The sequence below is a fragment of the Malus sylvestris genome, chromosome 9 (genome assembly GCF_916048215.2).
Source record: "Malus sylvestris chromosome 9, drMalSylv7.2, whole genome shotgun sequence".
NCBI lineage: Eukaryota > Viridiplantae > Streptophyta > Magnoliopsida > Rosales > Rosaceae > Malus > Malus sylvestris.
The window spans coordinates 29050199-29061721 of record NC_062268.1 but is presented as its reverse complement, the minus strand read 5'-3'; the positions used below and the strand labels follow the sequence as shown (position 1 = coordinate 29061721).

General features: G+C 37.9%; 2 protein-coding genes and 1 long non-coding RNA gene across 7 annotated transcripts; 1 reads left to right on the top strand and 2 right to left on the bottom strand.

Annotated features, from left to right (window-relative positions):
• LOC126583043 (uncharacterized) lies at positions 1-896 on the bottom strand. The gene is made up of 2 exons (XR_007609652.1): positions 669-896; positions 1-579 (listed from the first exon to the last, which is right to left on the bottom strand). It is a non-coding gene; the product is annotated as an uncharacterized LOC126583043 (long non-coding RNA).
• A 1051-nt stretch (positions 897-1947) lies between these two features.
• LOC126582827 (uncharacterized protein At4g28440) lies at positions 1948-3581 on the top strand. Its single transcript, XM_050247037.1, has 2 exons — positions 1948-2327; positions 3103-3581. The coding sequence occupies exons 1-2, from the start codon at positions 2066-2068 to the stop codon at positions 3288-3290; spliced, it is 450 nt and encodes a 149-aa protein (XP_050102994.1). The 5' UTR covers positions 1948-2065; the 3' UTR covers positions 3291-3581.
• A 1614-nt stretch (positions 3582-5195) lies between these two features.
• On the bottom strand, positions 5196-8558 carry LOC126582828 (protein NUCLEAR FUSION DEFECTIVE 6, mitochondrial-like). Of its 5 annotated transcripts, XM_050247042.1 has the most exons (3): positions 8181-8558; positions 7471-7522; positions 6887-7165 (listed from the first exon to the last, which is right to left on the bottom strand). In XM_050247042.1, the coding sequence occupies exons 1-2, from the start codon at positions 8458-8460 to the stop codon at positions 7515-7517; spliced, it is 288 nt and encodes a 95-aa protein (XP_050102999.1). In that variant the 5' UTR covers positions 8461-8558; the 3' UTR covers positions 6887-7165; positions 7471-7514. The 5 variants fall into 5 exon arrangements, with proteins under 5 accessions (XP_050102998.1, XP_050102995.1, XP_050102996.1 ...); XM_050247041.1 differs by lacking the exons at positions 6887-7165; positions 7471-7522 and adding an exon at positions 5196-5481; XM_050247038.1 differs by lacking the exons at positions 6887-7165; positions 7471-7522 and adding an exon at positions 6064-6319.
• Positions 8559-11523: the final 2965 nt, after the last annotated feature.

Below are 11523 nucleotides of genomic sequence, written 5' to 3'. Positions count from 1 at the left end.
AAACAGTTACTGGAAATATTATAATCAGGGTCGAGGCCAAAGTAGAAGTAGTACAGAAAGCCATATAAGCTAACAATAACAGACCGAAAATTAAGGGAAAGGACATCAAACAAGAGGCAGAGAGAACTCCCGTCCCTTTTTGCACAGTAATGACATCAAACTAATTAGGTTGGGGGACATTGAAGCCCATCCTTGTTTAGAACACCAACAAACGAAGATGGGGTTGTTGAACCCAAACTAAGTCGCACGTCTCCGCACCAGTATGCGACTCTACAAAATCCGCCACTCCATTAGCTGATCGAGGAACCCAGGACCAGGCGCAATTAGTGAAATCATCACCAACCTGCAGAATCCCACTTAGGATAGGAAAAACCTTCCATTTTGCAGACTCCATTTTTCCACCTAAACACGATACCAGGTCCAGCGAATCCGATTCCACTATCACATCCAAACACCCCTTGGACCGAGCAAGCACGCAGCCTTCAAGAATTCCTAACGCCTCAGCCTCCAGTGCGCTTTTGGCATAGATTTGCTTCTGTCTTGCAGCCAAACAATCTGAGTTGGAGTCACGCATAACCACTCCCACGTGACCAGGAACATCGAGACGACGCCAGTTAGCATCGACATTAACCTTAATAGAACTCGACCAACAGGGTTTAGGCACATACCTTGGGCCAGGCACACTTCCAGTGATCAAACGGCTTGTCCGCGCCACGTGGAAGGCCGTCATAGCAGAGGAAATGGCAAATATCGTTTGTGAATGTGAGGGAATCACATAGTTGAATACAGCATTACACCTAGGCCTCGTTTGGCAGCTCGGACTGTACTGACTATTTTAGTCGAATAGGATAATTAGTCGTCGGATAGTACTGATTAAATTAATCAGGCGTTTGGTGCAGTACCGGACTAATGATCGAATTATTTATACAATGTTTTGTACTGTACCGGATAAGAGAAATTATTATTTTTTAAAATAAAAAATTGATGATTAATGAAAAAGAAAAAGAATTAAAAAAATGGTTATCTGCCATCAAGTTGAAGATGAACAAAGTTGTCAAAAGCAAAAACAACCCAGACAGTGGCCACCACCGTTGGCTTCCTCATATCCTATTGTGGTTTCTAATCCATTGAGACCTAAATCCACATCAGAAACACATTCGTTGAAAACCCAGCAGCCATTACACCATTACCCATATTAAATTTCTCCCAATTTTGAATTTAATCCCCTCACATCAACAAAATCAATTAGCAATTAAGCCACAAACCCAGATATTTGAACTGCCACCATATATGTCAACGAAGGTCACAATACCTAGGAATGGAGGTCGCCATTACCAGGAACGGAGGTCGCGATGCCCACTTGGTTTCGATCAACTATCACTGGTTCTCTGTTCGTATCTGCTTGGTGTGGATCGATCGATCTGCTACCTCTGGATCTCTGTTCGTATCTGCTTGGTGTTGATCGGAGGTCGCGATGCGCCGACGCCCATGGCAGGATAGGTTAGAGAAAAGGCGAGCGTGATTTTTCTTTGGCATGAGTCCGACTAATAATACCAAGGTTTTGGAGGGGATAGTTAAGCGGGTAGAAGGGGTATTAAAATGGTGGGGCCGGATTAAGTAATCTGGTGCTTATTTAATACGAGACTTGCCAAACACCCGCTTCGTATTATTAGTACTATCCGATGGTCTTATACGACGTGCCAAACGAGGCCCTATAGTTAGATTTAAAATTTTTCATCCATCCAATTTATCATTTTTTTTTTTTTTGCCCTAATACATTGTCATGTGTTGCCCTAATACATTTGCCCTAAGCGGCTAAAATTAAAATTCAAGAGAAAAATTGACTAATTATAAAAGTTCAGTAACTAATCGGCTAAAATTCAAGTTTAAGAAGGAAATTGACACATCTATACAAGTTCAGAACAAATCGACATATATGCCTAATAAATATAAAATGAGGGCGCAAGTAGTCGATAAAAGTCCCACCCCAAATTCGATCTAGGGTTAGGGTTGAACAAATTAAGGACACAAATTGGAATTTCGAAATTCGAGTGCAGAGAGAAGAATGGCGACGACGACAGCGAATAATTTAGGGACAGTGACGGCGAAGAGAAAGCCGGTGTTCGTAAAGGTGGAGCAGCTCCAGCCAAACACGAACGGCCACACCCTCACGGTGAAGGTGGTGAGCTCGAAGCCGGTGAAGGTCACCAACAAGAACGGCGGTCGATCATCTTTGTCGTCTCGGCCTACTCAGCCCGCTCGCATCGCTGAGTGCCTCGTTGGGGACGAGACGGGGACCATTCTCTTCACCGCTCGCAATGACCAAGGTATATAATTCATGATTCTGCAAGTGGTACCATACAAGTTAATTATCTATTTACTGTAAAATGTGAATTATGGTATATATTATTTGGATTTGTGTTTGGTTTTTGATGGGTTTTAGTAAGATTTGAGTTGCATTTAACTGTTTCATTTACGGTAAAGGAAATCCAATTAGGATTACAGGGAGAATTTCTGTTTTGGGTTTGATTTGATTCATTAGAAGTTTTAGTTAAATGTCTGCTTTTGGTATAATGTTTGATTCTTTGGAGACCAACCTATGATCTCTAATCCTGCTATCGGTTTAGTATGTTTAGGGCTCGTTTGGTAAGGAGGATTGAATTGGAATGTATAACTGTCTAATTTCAATCTAATTTGAAGGTAGAGGGGAATGGTTTTCATTTTAAGGGGATTAGACATGAACAAAACTACTCTTCTACTCACGTATTTTGGGATGGGATTGGAAATTTGGAATGGATAACTTTTCGTAATCCATTTTCTGCCTCCAAGCTGGCCACAAAATTTTCATTTCTTCTTCGTACCTTGAAATAGTTGCTTATTCATTCTAATCCAAGCTTCCATATCAAATGAGGCCTTATATCTTGGATGGACTATTTGGTACAAGGAATGCTAGTTGGGACCCAATTCGATCAAATAAAGTTATGTATTTCTGTATGTATTTGTCTGCAAATTGTAGATGGTTGCCTATTCTGTTGTTGGGGACTGTTGTTGGTTTGTTTTTTGTAATGCAATGTAATTGATGACCTGACGTTATATGTGCAGTTGACACTATGAAGCCAGACACGACTGTGAACCTGCGTAATGCAAAGATTGACATGTTCAAGGGGACCATGAGGCTAGCAGTCGACAAATGGGGACGTGTTGAAGTCACCGAACCAGCTAACTTCCAAGTTAAAGAGGATAACAATCTTTCTCTCATTGAGTACGAGTTGGTTAACGTTGAAGAGTGAATGATGAGTGTTTTGTGGGAGTGGATACTGATGAGGTTACTAGTAAGAGGTTAGTTAGATATGTATGTGTGCCTAACCATTAATGTAAGCGAGATGCAACTTGTTGATGTGCCTGTCTTTCTGTCTCTGGCCTTGCGATTGCCGTGCTTTTAGTTTTAGAGGAGTGGGTCTGGGTGGTGATGTAATATGACGAGGGCATGATTTGGAAGTTTTGAACGGTCTCTTTTGTTGTTGGAATTGGAATCTGGAAACAACTCCGCTAGTTGTATTTAATAAATCATGCATTGTGTACATCATTTGCGTATGTCTTTTGCCATCAAGTATATAGTTGCTGTTGTATTTGTTTTCTGCAAACAAAAAAGATTTTATTTTATTTTCTTTTCTTTTTTCTTTTAAAACTTTGATGAACTGCGGCCAGGTTTTGGAATTGATTTCAAATCAATCTTTACAAGAGTGCGTTCGAACGTTTGAAAAAAAATATATGTTTCTGTGTTTTCGTTTTCATATTGGCAAGGGAGTTGAATACCTGACCTCAAGCCGACTGAGGTATTGCTATCTTAGGGGGTGAGTTAATTTGGATTTCATAGGATTTTAATAGATTTTTTTTAAGTGAAAGATTTGAAAGGATTTTAATAGATTCACAATATTGTATGGACTTCGTTCATGGATTTCCTAGGATTTTAGTTGACTCCTACAACATAAAATAAATTTCTTTCCTAGTTCACAATCTGAAGGGAACATATACGTATATCTATTGATATAGAAATACAAACCAATGAAATATGTAAATGGAATGGATCATTGAGAATATTGATCCAAGAGTTCAAAATCCTAATTTGACTACCCTATGATTTTTAAAATTCACATTCAAACTCCTAATTGACTACACTCTAATTTTAAAGTCTATTAAAATTCTATCAGATCCTAATTTGATTACACCCTCTCAATGTGAGTATATGTTCAAGATCGGTAACAGAAAAAATAAAATCCAGAACAATCTTAAGTTTAATATGTGAATATGGATCTGGATTTTCCGAATTCGATGTTATTAATAGGATATGGATTTTGATCCTTTGAGTCCGATAATTCGAATATAGTTTCTATCTCGTAACAAAGTCAACTTAAATGTGAACTTGTGTTGACTAGAATTAACAATGATTTATTCGGCTTGATATAATAAAATTCTTTTTATCTCCTCATCTTTTTCTGAAGATCATGAATAAAGAATAATTTGAGCATCCAGCAAGTTTATTAATGAGATTTTAATTTTCTCTGTGATTAGAGTATCGCATTTTTCAAACAAGGACAGTGCTATTTACTCTTTTTTTAACTTTATATACACCCTCCTTAATTTTGGTCATCGGAATCGAATAAATTGAAAAAAAATCAAACATAAATCAAGAGTATAAAAGGAAAAAATAGAATGTGCGAATAGCACCACTAAAGAAAAAAAGGAAGCACCACAATAAATTCGTGGATTCCTTCCTAATCATGTTCTCACTCCCCTTGGAACCCGAATATACGAGCCCAAATGACGCCAATAAGTGAGGTTTTGGCAAAAAGCTGAAAGCCTAAAACCTGAACTACCAGTTGTATAGCTATAGAAATTACACTCATTCAGTTGGCTTCAACACTCTCTTTTATTCAGAATCAACACAGCCGCCCTCCACCCCCATCCCATCAAGAGTTGAAATACCAACGCAACAAAGCTACATGAACTTTCTAAACCCAGCCCTAGTGGCGGAGGGCAAAACCAAAAACGTCTAATCAATCTTGCACATCATCATCATTTGACAACTAAGAAAAAGTTAAGAATTCCATTCAAGAACTTGCAATCAAAGAAGGTTTCACAGGAGAGATGAAAAGGATGATGAAGGTAAGAAGATATGAGTAAGAGGGTACGAATTGACGAGACAAACTGTTGAAAATAGTAGAGTTCAATAATTCAAAAGAAACTAAATTAAAATCACATCTTGTTGACTACCATCACTAACCACAAATTCAAGTGAGATGCGAGTGGGAGAACACTACACAGGAGGGGAGGTAAAGACAATGTATGAGTGATGAGGACTCTGGCTATTTGCTGCTCTATTATAAAAAGTGGCCAAATGAAATGTAAGCTCAGGATCGGAAAACACTGTTTATTGCGCTTTGAGTTTGGAGAAAGGATTGATCAGCATTCCTCAAGAATCTGCGCACGGATTGAAAAGGAAGAATAAACATGTCAGCTACTCGAGAAATCTGCAGGGTTCTAGCAAAACCATAAAAGAAGAGGCAGAATTGGAATGCGAAATCACGTAGCCCCTAACAACCTTTGACACTTTCTACGTAGCTTAACTTAGATCATGGATCATTTATGAGCCAAAATGCTAGCAAACCCAAACTTGAATGGGCGAACATGTTCCTCACCACTTGATCAAGGATTACAAGGCCCAAGGTTGACTTGAGTATACCCCAAACTCCACTCACTAATATTCATCCCTTCTACCACAACATAACGCTAAGATAATTTCTACAAATCGAGCATACACCCAAACATAGAACTGGATTCTCTTCTAATTGCCATGTCGAAGCGTTTAGACTGATGGCACTGGAAGGGCTTATATGCTTTAAAAGGTGGAAGCTACTTTTTCTTCATATCAGAAACAATACCACCTCATGGCCCCAAATGCAAACGATTTTTCTTCTAATAAAAGAGCAATGAGAGAAATAGAAAATTTGCTAGACATGATTCAAAGCCACCAGGATTTAAAAAAAAAAAAATACACTAACATGCAGAGAAGATTATATATTCATCTGGACAATGTATTCATACAATTCTTACATATAATATTCTCCTTGTACTCAGACCCCCCTCCCTAAAGGGAAAAAGGCGAAGGAGCATAAAAAATGAGAAGGTATTTCAGAACAGATTCATGCGGTAAGCATGCATTATTAAGCTTCCAAGACATCATTCTCTTCAAGTGCAATAATTTTGAACAGACTTCTACCGAACTCACTGGACAAAGATCATGCATCATCGTTGCAAGCTGATTAAATACAATGACTCTTTGGTCAGTAACATCAATGCAAAGGAAACAAATCAAATATGCCGCAATACAAAAGATTGCCACTTTATAAGTGTAAAGCAGAAACACAAGGGAAATGTCTTTAGGACTTTAGAAAAATGTAACCAAGTCTACTCGTTGATCTAGGTTTAAAAGCTCAGAACATGCAACTTATCTCTTGTGCAGCTCATTCAAAACTCCTAATTACCAGCAGTCACTGCCTTATAAGTACATAAAACTTCCTTGAATCCTTGGAACATTCATCACACATCATCATTGCAAGCTGATCAAATAAAAATGATCAGTACACTAAATTTATGATTATCGTGGTTCAAAAATTTTTAAACTCCATTTAAACATGTAAAACATTCAGAGCCCAGAGAATGTAATATTTATCACCCTTGAATTTGGCACTTTTAAGTTAAAAGAGTAGAGGAGAGGTGACACGGAAGAAGCAATGAGAAGAGCAGAGATAAGATTTCACTTGGGTGCATTTTCTTGTAACTTTAACAATAACAAGATACAATCTCATTAAAATACAATTTCAAATCCGTCTTCAACAGTTTACCTATCATTGATGATTCAATATCTTAAAAATCTCCATGAATTCAAACACATGTAGAGTATTTCTCAATACAACTGGTGCCATCATAAAAAGAATTGCCATGAGATAACTCAACACATCTAATGGACTCCAATAAACTTTTCCTCAATAAAACGTCTACAAATTTAAAGAACATAAAAGTTCTCCAATCCATCTTAAAATCTTGAAATTTTAACAAATCAAAGTTACTCCAATATTGCTTCTTGATCTTCATCTGTCTTGGCCTACAGCAATAAAAAGAGGTATTTTGCACCTTTCACTAATATGTAGGAGTATGGGAAGAGATATTGACTTAGTTATTAAGACAGAAATTGAACCAAAAAAAAAAAAAAAAAAAAGCGGAGAGTTAAAATCCTCCATATTGAGCTATTAGTACCTAAGAAATTTGTTCGTGAAAGTTAAAGACCACAAAACTTACTTATTGAACATCTTGTATCATGAGAGACACATATGATATGACTCTGCAATGACAATTCAGAATTTATGGATTCTAAATATCTGAACCCAACATAAATAACCACTAACTTACCAAAAAAGGAAGAAAACGATATCAAGGGACCTTACAAGTGTTCGCTAGATACCTAATTCAAGAATAAAACCCCAACGATTAGGCAGCCAACAAACAAACTACTTCTTTGTTGAAACTTGAACATAATGAAGCAAAGCTGCTCCTAAAAAATATGCAACCGCACCAAAATCCTAGCAGGAGGAGGACTAAGAAGCACAAGCAGAATAAGAGTGGATGTTAGCACTGGCATAAAGAAATCCTCCCATCTCGTCGAGTGTCTATTCTTTTGTTAGTTCTACTAAGATAATCTAAAATGATCAAACTCCAATATCAGCGTACAAATGAGGCACGATATTACAAAAATGGATGGACTTGTTACACAGAAACATAAGTATGTGCTTATGTAGAAATGAAAGTTGGATACTTCCACAGAAATAGTCCCATAAGTTGAATGCTTCCATCAAATCGAAAAATATGTCAGGGGATTACTTAGAAAGCATTCAGATTTCGATTTTTGACAAGTTTATTCATAACAGCCACATTGAAATGGAAACGACACGAAGTAAAGAAAAAGGGATATTTCAATGTCAAATTCAATTTCAATTTCGATCCTATTGCACGAAACAGTAGTTTTACAGTGAAACCAAAACACAGTATCAGTCACCAGAAAAATAAGCAAATTCAGGAAGAAATTGGTGAAAGTGAGAGTGGGAGTGAGAGTGAGAGTGTACCTTCTGAAAGCCAGCCATAACTGTGGCGAGTGACGGAGAGCATTGAGTTCATCAAAGCCGAAGCTGTTGCAGTGTGGTAGGGCAGCATCGACTCCACGCAGAAGCTCAATTGAACAGGAGACCGGAGAGCGGGAAAAGGAGAAGAAGAGGAAGCCCGCTTCGCGGCCATGCGAAACGGGGAACGGGCGGCTTTGGCTTCGGGGGCGAGACGCGCCGCACAGACAGAGCTGCGGCCGGCGCAGGAGCGGAAAATGGATCTGGCGGCTGCTGAGGTGGCCATTGATTCTTACTATTTCTCAGAGGAGGAGGATTTAGGGTTTTGGATGCTTGCCACTCACACTCGGGACGTGTTTGAGAGTTCGGTCTTTTTCATTTTGTTTTGAGTAATGTTCTTATTTATTCTCTAAATTATTATTATTATTTAAACAACCGTCCTTTTTTTTTTTAAGGAAACTAATAAAAAATTCAAAAAAAATTGTTTTTTTAACGAAAAAACATTTTTTAAAGGTATAGTAAATAGTGCCAGTTAAAGGTAAAAATGTGGTTTTTCGTTAAAAGTGAACAGTACCGAGAGTGTTTTCTTAAAACTCCCTTTTTTTTAACAAGTTTTAAAAAGGAGAAAATGTTGTCTTACTACCGTCTAGTGGTATTCCTTTTTACTTATAAGTGACAGGTCTTAGGTTCGATTTTTAGCAAAGACAAATTTAAATCACATTATTACTAATTTATTGCAAGGCTTAGCCTAACCCCTCTCGTAGATAATATCGTTACTCTTATTGACAAATTTATTCTAATATAAAATGACTTTTAAAGACCTAAAGACCAATCAATCGTGTCTTGCCACATAATTATTAGTTATATTGATTCTTTTTAAACAAATTATTAGTTATACTAATAAAAAAAACCTAAAATATCATAAATAAGAAAACGAATAAAATATCATGAACCCCACAAGCTTTCCTGGGGAATGAAGTTTAGAAATTTAACTTATCAGGAAGAGGGGGAATTGGGACTTAACAAAGTAAGAGCCTCGAGGCTCGCAATAAAGCGCATATTGTGGAAGATGTGATCAAGCTTCACCAGAGAGTAGAACAAGTTAGTCTTTAAGATTATTATAATGTTGAGGTAGATGAGGAGAGAAGCTCATAGTCCAGATTACATTAGGGGACTCACGGATCCGACACTTATTGAATTTGGACCATGTTTGGTGTTTTGGAACAATTTGAATACCTACCATATACTGAATTTGGAGGAATTTGATGTCAGGGAAAGCCAGTGCAACACCAAACTATGAGTGAAGCTCTTCCAATTTAATCACACTCTCTCTTGTGTGGTACGAATTCAAATTGGAAACGATAGAAATTGGGTACTGGAGCGGTTTTCGAGACGTGGTAGGGCTGCGATGGTTGGCGATAGAGGAAGGGCGCTAGGTGTTGGGGATTTGGGAAGTCAATAGTGACGGTTCTGCAAATTTTATAGGGAGAGGGTTGCTGCCTTATGGTGATATTTGGAGTTATTGGGTATTTTCATTTAGTGATAATTGTTTTTTTTCATAATTTTTTTAAAGCAAGAAAAAATTGAAAAAGAAATATGTAGGGTAATTTTGAAAATAATGGTGGGTAGAAAAATAGTTGATTGTTGCAGTCACATTTAGAATAGGAATGTGATTGTGTAAATCCTAGGGAATCTGGGAAGTATCTTATATTCCTATTAGGATTAGATTACTTATTCAATATTGTAATCCTAAAGGGAAAGGTTTTACCCTCCCTACTATTATAAATAAAGGCACAATGGGGTGAATCAAACACACCTCACAATTAAATCAATCTCTCTTCTCTCTCAATATTGCCGAACACCTCTCTCTCTCTAAACCCTAGATCGTTCAATCAAATAGGCCTACAACACGTTATCAGCACGCTCTTGCCAGAAGCTGAGAAATTAAAGCATCGTTGAAGGAGGCTATCATCCACCAAATTCAAAGGCTTATCCGTTTTCTGCTAATCAAGTACGCTTAAAATAAAAGAAGATACTTGAAACGTCCACGAAGCATGAAAACATTCCCCATGATGCATGAACCCCTCTATGTTAATATTTTCCCTTCGATATATATATATATATTGTATATGTTCATATATTTGTCAATATATATATTTGTTTCATGCATCGCACAATTAAATTGTTATGTGGAATTTGTGAGTCAAAGTACAAAATTAAATTAGAAGCATATTTAGGGTTTTCCTAAACCCTATGGAATTTTGAAAAGAAAAAAAGGGAAATTGGACATAATTTGGCACCACCTCTGCGGCACAACATTGGCAGTAGCCCTCTGGGCTTTGCTGCACCTACATGGACCTCCAGGCTTTTGGCCTGCTTGAGTGGAATAGGCATGCAGCCCTAAGTCCCTCTTTGTGGAGGCTTGCAGCCTTCCTGGACCTTGACCAAACCCACGGCAAGCTTTGCTTGTTGGGTTCTTGTCCCGCACACACCCAGGCCCGCATACCTGCTACCTTTGGTGCTAGCCCACTTGATTGGGCCTTGTTTCCTTGCGGTTCGCAACACAGGAAGCTAGCTTATGCAGCTAGGCTCCCATTCGAACCCACATGCCAGCCCACGAGGCTGGGCTTTGTCCACCTGTGCCCAACCAAAGCCAGCTTTTTGCGCTGGGCTTTGCGTGCACCCTTAGCCCGCTTCTCAAGCCCAATTTAATGGGTCTGAAGCATGCTACCACCATCCAAATACCTTTGGGCCTTGCCTTATGCTTAAGGCACCTAACCCTTGCCCTCTAACCCACGGCACCAAGCCCAAATATTTGTAAGGCTATATTTTCGATCCAATAATATTATGTTAATATTATTTAGCTTCTACAATCGACCATGTATGGCCCAATTTATTGAATTAATTAAAAGTGACCTACAATCTATTAATCTGATAATGAATCCAAAATTATTGACCTGAATATCACTTTTGGACATTAACGATTCAACAATTTATTTTTATACTCTGAACCGTCACATACTTTCGTAGTAACGAAGCTTTCACACTTGAGTTTCCGAAGAACCTCAAATCCACTACACTTAGTTAGTATATTGCATTCTGTGTTTCTTGCAGGAACCTCTCATTATGAACTACTTGTTCATAAAACTAAATTGAAAGTTTCAAATTTAGTGCATTTGAAACCTGAAGTTTTAATTCAAAGCATACCACATGAAACCCGTAGTTTTCATGCATAAATTAAACCACTACATGTCTATAGAACCTGTATATTCTATGATATAGGTATATGGCTTACCATATGACTAATCACGTTTTCTCCCTCCGTTTTAGGGACATGTCAAATTTGAAC